Raw genomic sequence first — 12,319 nt, 5'->3', positions numbered from 1 at the left:
CAGGGGCCCATGAGATGGCTCAGTCTATGACAGCATCTGCCTCCAAGGCTAAAGACCTGAGTTCAAGCATTAGTACTCACATGGTATAAGGAGAGAACTCCTGCAAGGTATCCTCTGATTCCACATGCTTGCCATAAATAAATAAAATTTAACATATAACCCATATGTCCCCTCACATTCCCCTATTTATTCACTGTGGCTATAAGAGTAGCACCTAGTGGGGCTGGAGAGATGGCTCAGTGGTTAAGCATACTGACTACTCTTCCAGAGGTCCTAAGTTCAAATCCCAGCAACCACATGGTGGCTCACAACCATCTGTAATGAGATCTGATGCCCTCTTCTGGTGTGTCTGGAGACAGATACAGTGTACTTATATATAATAAATCTTTTTTTTTTTTAAGTTAAAAAATAAAAAAAAGAGCAGCACCTAGTATCCTGCTCTCCAGTCACCTGATTTAAGGCCAGTTTTCTACCAGCAATCGCTAGGCATTCTCTTGATATGTTTTAGTGAGAGTGCTTCTGACTGCAAGTAACACACAATATGGCACAGTGCTTAAATGATTACTATTAATCTTACGATGCAAAGGCCTGAGGCAGGCTGTGACTGGCACTGTGGTGGTTTGAATAAGTGACCCTCAGAGGTCCTTATATTTGAACACTTAGTCATCAGAGAGGGGCACTACTTGAGAAGGATTAGAAAGATCAGGAGTGTGGCCTTGTCAAAGGGAGTGTATCACTTGGGGTGGGCTTGGAGGTTTCAAAGGTTCACACCAAGCTCAACACCTCTCTCCATCTGCCTATGGATGTAACTCTCAGCTACAGCTCTAACATCATGCCTGCCGCCATGCTCCCTGTCATGATGTCAAGAAACTAACCCTCCAAAACTGTAGGCAATTCCCAATTAAATATTTTTTTTTAAGTGTTGCCTTAGTCATGGTGTCTTCACAGCAATATAACAGTGACTAAGACAGAGAGAGGGGTGTGTGTGTGTGAGAGAGAGAGGGGGGAGGAGGGAGGGAGGGAGGCAGACAGACAGACAGGGACAGAGACAGACAGACAGAGTGGTCTCCCAAAATAGCCCAGACTGGCACTTGTCCTCCTCTTGCCTTTGACTTCTGGGTGCTAAGACTGTAGGTGTACATCACTGGCCTTACCTATGGCTGCTGTGTTGGAAAGACTGTGGTGGAGACAGTAGTGGAAGTGTGACCCATTAGGAACCGATACTACAAACCCAGGTCAAAGATGACAGTGGCCTGAACCAGGACAGCAGTGGGAGTGTCAGAAACTGACCAGATTCAATGATCCATTGTGATGGAGACTCCAAGCAAATGCTTCCTTTCGTAAGCTTTGCGCTGGTCTCTATCCTCAAAGCAACAGAACAGTGACTGAGACACCCTGCTTCTGCCCTGTTGGCTCTGCAATTTTGGTGCCTTTTCTCCTGTCTGTTTTTTCGTTTGCTGGTCTTTCTCAAGCTCTAGTAGTCCTGCATTTGTGGAAGAAAGCAGGAGGCAGAGGGTGGCACCAGCACTTTCTGACAAACAAAAAATAGTGACAGACATCTTTGGTTTCCTTGCAAGCCCTGGGTGCCCAGCCTCCATTCCAAAAGGAGCTAAATAAATAATAAAGCAGGTGGTCATGACGAGCCTGGCCAACCGCGTTCCTCGCCGTTGCAGATCACAGTGAGATTCTGTTAGGCTAACAGAAAAAAATACTTGGGTTTTAGTGGATAAGCAATAGGTTCAGGTCTTCAAGAGCCGCCTCACTCCCAAATGGCTACACATAAGGTCAAGCAGTCTTGTTTTTCACAAATGATGATAATTTTGATGAAAATTATTGCAGCTTCAGAAACTTTAGAAAATGACCTCAGAATTAAAAGATAAACAAGCCACGTACTTGGCGGTATATTTCAGAAAATCCTGTTTTAATTATCCATCAGTTTATGAGGATCAGCCTAGGAAGCTGTAAGGAAATGTTGGTGGCATGGTGTAGTTACTACAGGAAACTGGTTAACAGAAGGGAGGAAATCGATTAAATCGTCTCGTGAGCCCTTCAGGATTGTGCAGCAATGAGGACAATTCAGTGGAAGGTTATATAAATGCTTAGAAATGTTAATGCCATGTTATTAATTTCAAAATTGGCTACGAAATGAGATCTGCAATGTTATTTCATTTTTAAAAGAAGTGGTGAATGCATGTATTTATATGCATCGTTTTCTGGGGTTACTGAGGTGGCTCAGCAGGTAAAGGGCCTTGCTGCAGGCATATCCTGATTTTGGTCCCTGGGGACCCACATCAAAATGCAGAGAGAGAGAGAGAGACTTGACACCACGGGCTACCCCCCAACAAACATGATAATGACGGAAAATTAAAACAATATCCTCCATGCTTACCGCATATGCTTTTCAATATAATAAATATTAGAAAGCTTTAGACCCAGAGGTGATTTCCACCAGATGATAACTTTCGGGGCCTTCTACCTGCCTCTGCTCTCCCGGTAGCATTCTCCCAGCATGCTCACGGGTTTTTGGGTTGCTTCCAGGTTTCCATTATTGTGGATAATGTGAGATTATGATCACTATATTGAAGGCCCCTTTTTTCATATTCTCAATTATCTTCTCTGCGGTTTCCCAGGAGCACTATCTCCGTGTCAGTAGGTATGAATATTTTTCTCACTCACAATATGTACTTCCAAATTGCTTCTCAGTGGGACTGTACCAAAACACGTACCAAACCAGAAAGCTCTCGCCAGCACTGGGGCTTGGGATTGTATTTAGCACACGCTAATTTTATAGGCAAAGAATGGCACCTCATTATTCTTGCTTCAAATCTCCAGCCAGGCTGAACTAACCCATTTATATGCTGTTTATTCGCTGTGTTTTGCTTGTGAATTTTACCATTATTTATTGACATTTTTATATTTTTCTTTTCATCTTGTGTTAACTCTGTCAAACAGTAATGGTTCTTTTTTATGGCTGAGGACACTTCCCTGGCTGCTCTTTCCCTTCTGAGAGAGTGAAGGTTTTTGTTTGTTTTGGTTTTTTGGGTTTTTTTTTTTTTTTTTTTGTCTTTGAATTTTGTTTTTTGTTTGTTTTTTCTTCTCTACATTTAAAAGCTTTGGATTGTTATACTATCAAACCTGTCACTTTTGTGACTTTCTTTCATGTCTTTTAAGTTTAGAGAAATTCTGTCCTAGCCTCCAGCCGTGGTTTCATAAATGCTTAATTCTGTTTGCACCGGGAATGATTTCCAAAGTCGGTCTTTTTCATACCTGCCTTTTAATTTATCAGGAGCTCAGCACACTGGCCTCCTACTTACTGTAGCTGAATAACCTTCCCATCAATTTAGCATTTGCCTTCTGCCCTAAACTCAGTTTTTTTTAACTGACAGGACCCAATTCTCACAGCCCATTCTGCTTTGTCCTATATATCAACTAGTAACGTATAGATTTGTTTTGTTTGTTTAACTTTTTGTTGTTGATCTGAGGTTCTGAGGTTTTTTTTTTTTTTTTTTTTTTTTGGGTTTGGTTCTTTTGGGTTTTTTTTTTTGTTTGTTTGTTTGTTTTGTTTTGTTTTGTTTTGTTTTGTTTTTTCTCTTTGAGATAGGGTCTCACACTATAGTCCAGGCTTAGAATTCATCATGTAGCCAAAGGCTTGGTGGCTTTCAATTCTGAGTAATCCTCCTGCCTCGGCTTCTTAAATGCTGAGATTATGGCATGATCCACCATGCTCAGCTTATAAAACATTTTAAATGAGCGGTTCTTAAAACCGCTATCTGACCTACCATCTGCATGCAGTACCTTGAGAGGCCAGAAGAGGGCACTAGAACCCCAGAACTGGAGTTGTGCCTGCTCTGTGGGTGCTGAGAACCAAAGCCCTGCAGTCTATAAGATCAGTAAGTGTTCTCAACAGCTAAGCCATCTCTCTGGCCCCATTCTTTTTTGTTACTTTAAAGCTTTTATCCTTTCCAGACTTAGAGTTCCTTTGTGGAGAGGGAGCAAGTCTTTGACAAGATTGTTTCCCTTCTCAGTAGGCATGCTTACAGCATGCTTGTGCCTGTTCTATGCCTGGGGCAGGGTGGCATAGTTTTTCAGAGCCTCTCCCCATTATAGTCCCTCAAAGAGGGAGTAGTATCATCTATCTGTCCCCAATCAGTCTCATGTGCTTAAGCATCAGGCAGTGATATTCCTCTGACAACTTTGGAGTGTTAGGTTTGAAGCCTCGTGTCTATGGCCTGGTTAGTGGGCCTACAGTGAAGGAAACACAGGCTGGAATAGAAAGCATGCCCATCTCTCCTCACATGGGGTTCTGTCTGTCAGGCTCAGAGGAGCCTGTGCTTACCCATATCAACCATGAGCACATAACAGAACCCCCAGAATTGTCAGGGTTGGACAACCTGCAGGCTTTTCCTGTTCCTCAGTGTTGCCATCTTAGCATTTTTAGATTTATAATAGTGTTATCTTTATGTCACTCTCTGTTCTAACAGCATACTGCTAATTAAACTCTTGCCTGTCGGCGACTATGAGCCAGTAACTGGTGTAATTGCCCTGTGACCTTAGGATTTTGTTTTCAAGATTCTCTAAGTGTTTACTTTAGACTATTCATATATGTGTGTCTGATTGTGGATTTATGTACTTGTATGCAGTACACAGAGACTCCAGAAAAAGGTGTTGGGTCCACTGGAGCTGAAGTTACAGGTGGTTAGGAGCCACCTGACCTGGGTGCTAGAAACCAAACTTAGGTCCTCTACAAGAGCACTGTGCTCTCTTAAATGTTGAGCCCTCTATCCTTTAGGGTTTTTAAATTATAGAAATATAGAGCTGGAGAGATGGCTCAGTGGTTAAGAACACTGACTGCTCTTCTAGAGGTCCTGAGTTCAAATCCCAGCAACTACATGGTGACTCACAACCATCTGTAATGAGATTTAATGCCCTCTTCTGGTGTGCCTGAAGACAGCTACAGTGTACTCACATACATAAAACAAATGAATAAATCTTTTAAAATGATAGAGATATTAAAACATTTTAAAAATAGAGAGCATAGGATAATAAACAGCGTATCAGGCAGGTGTCAGTTAATTGTGTTGGTCATTTCCTCATTGTATGACAAATGCAGCCTAAAGAAGGGTTTCTTTTGGCTCATTCTTTGAAGGTGTGGTTGGTCATCAGGGTAAGGAAGGCAGGAAGTGGCTGGCTGGTCCCAAAGCATCTCTGGACAGGAAGCAGGGAGATAAAAGCTGGTCCTCAGCTCCCAGCCCACAGGATGGGATCTACAGTCAGGCTGTGTCTTCCTCCTCAGTTAAACCTCTTTGGAAGATTATAAAGGAGTGCATCTCCAAGGTGGCTGCAAATCGAATCAAGCTGACCGTGAAGACCAACCACCATGTTAACATTTCACCATGCTTCTCCTTTCTTGAAGCATTTCTTTCTTTTCTTTTCTTTTTTTCTTTTCGAAGCATTTCAAAGTAAATTACATGATAATGAAACATAGGCTATGTATGATATTTTGCTGTTTTGTACCTAAAGCTTCCTCTAAACATTTTAGGTGTCTGGTTGTTGCTGCTGCTGCTTCTGTTCTGCCTTGGCGATGGTGCCAGTGTGATGGGTCTCGTTGTTTATATAGCCACCTGCCCTAGACCTCTTTATGTGGCATGAACTGGCTCTGAACTTTCAATTCTCTCAGCACAGTCTCCCAAGTTCTGGGGTTCCAGGTGTGCACACCACAGCCAGCCTTGTTTCCCTTTTTCATGGCATTAACTTACAAGTTTTTGAATGCCTCCAACAGAGCCTGTGGACTTTCTCATGGGTTCCTTCTGTGGAGAAGCTGTATTTCTTGTAATGTCTTTGTATGAGTTACTGTTAATCAGGGGATTCTTAATTCGTGCTCCCTCTTAGTTACTAGATACTAGATCCAGCTAGTATCTGTAACTCTGAAACTGGTTCCAGTCTGACCATGACTAGTGGTGTTTATTGGAAAAAGGGATTTCTTTATTTACTTTTGATGACAGAATTTTTCTGCTATTGGTACAGAACTTATAGGCTTAACATGGATACAAAATAACGAAGGCGGGTACTGGATATGGTCGTGAATAAGATTAAAGCAAAGCCCTAATAACTGATCCACGTGTTCAGTTTGCAGAGAAGTTCCAGGAGGTAAGAGAAGCCGCCAGGCTAGCCAGAGACAAGTCCCAGGAGAAAAACGAGACCTCAAGCAATCATTCCCAAGTAAGTAATTTGTCCCAGAAATGCATCTGAGTGTGATCAGTGATTGAGATTCTTTATTCCTTGTCACTCCTGGCAAGAAACAGGTAATTTTAGCAGCAGGATATTCTGAAGGCATTTCTTCAACCATTAGCCTGCTCATGGTGAGATGCAAGCGACATGTTTTCAGGAGACTTTGGGATTTCTCAGGTGTAGTTCTGTATTTCTGACAGAAAAGTATTGATACAGTCAGGGTTGCCTGCTCCTGGCCCATGAAGAACTTCTACACTCACAAGGTTTAAAGCTCAGGGTGTGGCTTTGTGGGACTGGGCTTACTCAGCCTGTTCAAGACCGAGATTTGTTCCCAGCATTTCCAAAGGGGCGGGGCTTCCTGCTAGGTCAGGGTTGCTGTGCTTTCCTGAATCTAGCAGCCCGGAGGATGGGCAGTGTTTAAGTGTGAGGTAGGGCAGTGTGTTTACTGATTGTTGGGAAGTCCATAGCAGAATGTCCCGGCTCAGCACCTCCTGCTCACTGGGGAAAACGCTTGATACAAGAGAATGTCAGGCTTCTCCCTAACTTCACAAAAGGCAGGTGGAGGATGGTGTTCTAAGTCTGAAGAGATCCACCTTTGACAGGATTTGAGTATGCTGTCTGCTTAAAAACATGATAATAATGGCTATAAAGCCCCTGGGTTCAGCCCCAGCAGGGGAGCAAGCACAGAAACATGTCTTGTCACCATGTGCTGTATCAACCACAAGACAGGCCGCTAGTTTATTACACCTTTCTGGCACTTTTTTTTATTACTACTGCTTTTAACCTTTTAAGAAAATACTTTTCAAGTCATGACCATTTCCTCCTGGTTCCCAGCATTCCTTTCGCATCCCGGCTGCAACGCTCAGGGGATATTCCAGTTTCATCATGGCTTGTTCCCTGGACTCCTGAGACAGCTGGGTTTTTTTTCTATTTTTTTCACTAACATAAATACCATGGTAATAAACGTTCCTGCCCATCTTTGAGCATTTGATTGCTTCTCTGCAGGATAAATTCTGGAAATGGAAACATGGGCAGAGGTGTGGGCATTTAAAGCATTGAGGTGCTCTTAGCCTACAGTGATGTTCAATTCCGACTCCCACAGCATGAGTAAGGCTTTTCTTCCCACACCTCACTAAGAAAATGTGTTGATTTGATGGATGAAAAGTGTATTGCCACTGGATTTTTTCATTTTTAGTGACACTAAATGTTTTCATGCTTTTATTGATTATGTGCATTTCTCCTTTTGTAATTATCAGTAGTCTTTCTTTACTTTTCAAACAAGTAAAATACTGATTTCTAAGGGCTTTACAAACTTTAATATAGTATTAAATATGTAATAATATTTTTTATTAATTCTTTGAGAATTTCACACAATGTATTCCTCCCATGTCCACCCCACCTCCCTCCCACCTTTTGTTCTTTCTTTCTTTCTAAATAATCTACCAAGTCCAATATTGCTGCCTTTAGACTCTTGGATGTGAGACTGTTCACAGGAGCATGGCTGACCTACGGGGCCACACCCTTAAAGAGAACTGATTCTTCCTCTTTCAGTAGACATCAACTATCTATAGCTGTTCAGTGTAGGATTAGCCGCTCTTGAACCCTACCCCCCCCCCATGCTAAAGTTGACCATATCCAAGGCTGTTTCAGACAACCACAGCCATTGGATTTTTAATGTGTGAAAATTTTAGACACATGTTATATAATGAACTTCCATGACCAGTTGTTTCATTGTGGCCCTTACTCCTTCTACCTGTCCTGTGTTTTAAAGGAATTCCAGGGTATCTGAGTACAAATACATCCAAATATATTTTTCAAAAAAGAGGACTCTTGGGCCAATCAGATGTCTCCCCAGGTGAGAGCACTGGGCACGAACCAAATGACTTAAATGATGTAAGTTCAGTCCCAGGAACATGCAGTGGAAGAAGAAGATGAACTCCTGGAAGATGTTCTCTGACCTAAACACGCAGACACACACACACACACACACACACAGACACACACACACAGATACACACACACAGACACACACACAAATACACACACAAACACAGACACACACATACAGACACACAGACACACACACAGACACACACACAAATACACACACAAACACAGACACACACATACACACATACATAGACACACACAGACACACACATACACACAGACACACACACAGATACAGACACACACAGACACACATGCACAGACACACACAGACACACACATACACACAGACACAGACACACACACAGACACACACACAAATACACACACAAACACAGACACACACATATATATACACATACATAGACACACACAGACACACACATACACACAGACACACACAGGCACATACACACAGATACAGACACACACACACAGACACACAGACACACACACAGACACACACACACAAATACAGAGACACACACACACAGAGGCACAGACACATACAGAGACACACACAGACACACACACACACACACAGGAGGGAGGGTAAATAAAATCTTTATTTTAATTTTTAAAAGTGACAAGGTTTTCAACATGGAAACGGTCTTTAAATTTTACTTTCAGTGCTCCTGCATATGTCTTCCCCAGGTTTCTGTTTATGTTTCGATTTTGTTTACAGCTTCTCGTTTGTAACGCAGAAATTAGGTCAGTCGAACTTACACGTGGTTCTCTTCCCGCTGCCTCTGTTTACCTTTATGCCTGATAGAGGCTGAATCAGAGCTAAGACCTTATTCAAGATTAGACGAGGTTTTTCCTTCTCGTGCCGTGGACCACTTCAGGGTATTAATAAGAGTGCCAGGCAGCACTCACAAGAGCTGACACGGCATCTGGTTCCTGTGTTTTAATAAGTACGTTGATCTGACTGTCGGTAGCCTCAGGACCCGTCCATTGCTCCCGTTTCTGACACTTTTCCTAGATGTTCCCCAGTCTCTGTTGTTTATACCAATCCTTTGTCCATTGTCCATTCTGTCCTGGGTATTTAAAGAGACCAGATATTCAAGTGTGGCCGGGATTGAACATAAAAAATAGGAGCATAAAGTTTGAATTTAAAAGGCTCTTAAGTGGTGGCCCCAGGTGTCGTCTGGTCAGTAAATCACAATTTGCCAATGCTGTGTGGAGTGCTCAGGGGCCCTTGTCTTGGTCAGCCTTTCTGCTGGCAAGTCTACACTGCATTCTGGTTCCATGAGTGGGTTTGTCCAGACTCATAAACTCATATTTTCTCATTATGCCTAATTTGCTGCAGTGTAAGGACAAGCAGTAACATGTGCAGATTTCACTTTGGCCAGGAATCCGGGTGTGAAACCCCATCTTCTCCTCAGGCATCCACCGTCAATGGGACGGACGACGAAAAGGCCTCCCATGCGACCCCAGCCGACACACACCTCAAGTCTGAGAACGACAAGCTGAAGATCGCTTTGACACAGAGGTGAGGTTGCTTCAGAACCCACACCCTCTGTTCTCCATGCTGTGCTTCCTGAAAGCCTTTCCCAGCAGGCAGTTGTCTTTCTCACCTCTGTGTCACTGTCACCTGGTGTCAGTGAGTGTGTATGAGAGGTTGGAGTAGGGTGTGTACGAAGATACACTTACATGTGCATGTGTGCAAGAGTGCGAGGATCTCTTATTGTTGAAGAAGACTTATTTATTCATCTCTGACCAGAAAGAGTCTTAAACATCCAAGGAAAGTATGTAAGAGCACAAGAAACAGTACTTCTCTCCGAGGAGCTGACACCCACACTCTCGGGGGTGTGCCCCATTATTTACCCAGGTTTCAGAGCTATGTTAAAAAAGCCATCAATACACTCCAATTCTGCTTTTTTTTAAAAAGACAAGGTCTAAAAACTATGAAAAATAATAAAAGTTACACACAAAATCTATCATAATCCTGTATATAACAATGGGATAGTGTTTAAAGAAGACATTTTCTCTATAAAATTAACTAGAACCATAAAACACATGAGAGTAGAGTTGAGAAATGTCCAGGATGACAGGAAGCAAAAGGTGTTGGTGTTGTTTTGAAAACAAAGAACAAGTCCCACTGCCAAAACCCACACTGGCTGGCTCATAGCTGCCTGTGATTTCATCTGCATGGGACCCAGCATTTTCTTTGGCCTCCGAGAACACAGCACCCATGCTATATGCACACCCATGTGCACGCATACTGGCTCTCACACCCCCACACATACACACACAAACAAATCTTTACAAATGTTTATAGTTAACACATAGTTCTACATACTTACCATATACAGTGTGACATCCAATATATACGGCGTGAGGTACTCAAATCAGCAATCCTTCAGTTCAAACACAGGGGGCTGGTAATTGGAAGTTGTAAGGAGCTGTGTAGTTGGCAATCTACTAGTTTCTTCTGTGTGGTTCTGTTCATTAGCATGATTCCCATAGTGATACCAAGGAGACTTCAATTTTAGATGACAACACATCCTGTGTTTCGGGACCTTCAGGACTAGCCCTAGGTACAGCCAGCATTACCCTCCTCACCTGACTGAAGACTTCAGCCAGATATTCCCAGTCCCCTCTTCCTGTCTAGGAGGCTCTCTTACCAGACTTCCCCATGTAAGAGCCATCCTACCTAGACTCTCCCGCTGGACTAGTTTGTGAAGGGACTGCCAGCCCAAGCTCACAGGCCTGAGGCAAGCTTCCCCTCTCCTAGCACTGCCTCCTTGCACTCTCTGTGGATAGTCTCTCCAGCCATCCACCGCCTCAGTTGAAGCCCTCTCACCCCCAAAGAACTGCCATTCACTGCCCTAGCTTAGCATCCTGGCCCCTCATGGAACTTGAGTCCTGTGATCTGACCTAGAAATTCCAGAAAGCACAGAGACTTTCAGATCCCACCTTCTGCGTCTGGATGCTGACTTTTAGATGCTTCAGAGACAACACTGACCAGTCTCTTCTCTCGCCAGGTGACTATGAGGTCTATTTTTGGTTGTTTAAGTCACAGTGGGGTGCCCCAATGAAAATATTCCAACCCTAAAAATAAATGTTTTCAGTGAAAGTGAGTCAGAGAAAACGCCATGAGGCCATTTTCCTACATCAGCTTAATTCTTAGTCCCCTTTGAAAGTCATCAGATAAAAACAATTTTACTATTTTTTTTTTTTTAGTTCAGTATTCGGCATTTAAAACCGAGAACATACAGTTTCCGGTCACATCATAGATTCATGAGGCTGTAGGTAGAAAGATAACATATTGTTCAGATATAGTTGTATATATTTAAATTTTTTTCTTTAAGTCTTTAGAAAAAGGACACTTCTTTTTCTCTGGGCAAAGTTTTTTCTTTGTGTATGGCACTGAGGATTTGAACTCTGATTCTTTGCTTTCACAACAACCATTCTTATCTAGTGACCCATCTTTCACCCCCTTTTTCTTGTTTTGCTTGGTTTTAGACAGGGTCTCCCAGGAACCTTGGCTGTAACTCACGGAGATCTGCCTGCCTCTGTCTCTCTGGTGCTAGGTTAAAGGTGTGCACCGCTATGCCTGGCTCTTGTTCTGTTTTGTTTGTGATGGTTTGATTTGGTTTGGTTTGGTTTTTGTTTTGAGGTAAGGTCTCTCACTTACCCAGAATTCACCAATCATTTCCACTGGCCGACAACAAATTCAGAGCCTCCTTCCTCTGCCTCCCAGCAGGGGTTTCCATCTGTGCTCTAAGTCAGACTCAGGTCCTCCTGCCCACCGTGACAAGCCCCTTACAGACTAAGCTGTTGCTCTGCCTGCCAATGGAGTTTCCTGCGGGTTTGTCCTGTCTGGCGCTGGTCATCAGCTCTGGTCACATTCAGTACTGTGACTATCTGGCTCTAAAACAAGGAAATGAAAGCAGGGCTAAGGGAAACCGAGGGAAGCCTGGCCCCTTTGGTTTGAAAGATCTTCACTGAGAGAGCTCAAAGCTGAGACTGGCTGTAGTATGTGCTCTGGAGAACGGCTCGATCCCAGCCCCTCTTCTAAGGCAACTTTTAAAGAAGTGGGCAAAGTGGCAAGTTCGCACCAGAGAGACTCCAGTCCCTTCTGCAGGTTGGGGCAAAGAGACCCAAAATTGACCGGTAGACTAAAGTTTGAGCTTTC

General features: G+C 43.2%; 1 protein-coding gene across 2 annotated transcripts in view; it reads left to right on the top strand.

The window, feature by feature from the left end:
• HOMER2 (homer scaffold protein 2) overlaps positions 1 to 12,319 on the top strand; it is a 93,664-nt gene that overhangs the window by 71,750 nt on the left and 9,595 nt on the right. The window contains exons 4-5 of one of the 2 annotated variants that reach the window (XM_080914498.1): positions 6,127 to 6,219; positions 9,531 to 9,670. In XM_080914498.1, the coding sequence (XP_080770624.1) occupies positions 6,127 to 6,219; positions 9,531 to 9,670 (233 nt within the window). The remainder of the gene's footprint in view (positions 1 to 6,126; positions 6,220 to 9,530; positions 9,671 to 12,319) is intronic. The other variant, XM_080914497.1, reaches the window with a different exon arrangement.

Source organism: Micromys minutus, assembly GCF_963924665.1.
Source record: "Micromys minutus genome assembly, chromosome: 3".
In the NCBI taxonomy this organism is placed as follows: Eukaryota; Metazoa; Chordata; class Mammalia; order Rodentia; family Muridae; genus Micromys; species Micromys minutus.
Note: the sequence above shows the minus strand (reverse complement) of the source record. Positions and strands in the feature narration are given on the sequence as shown.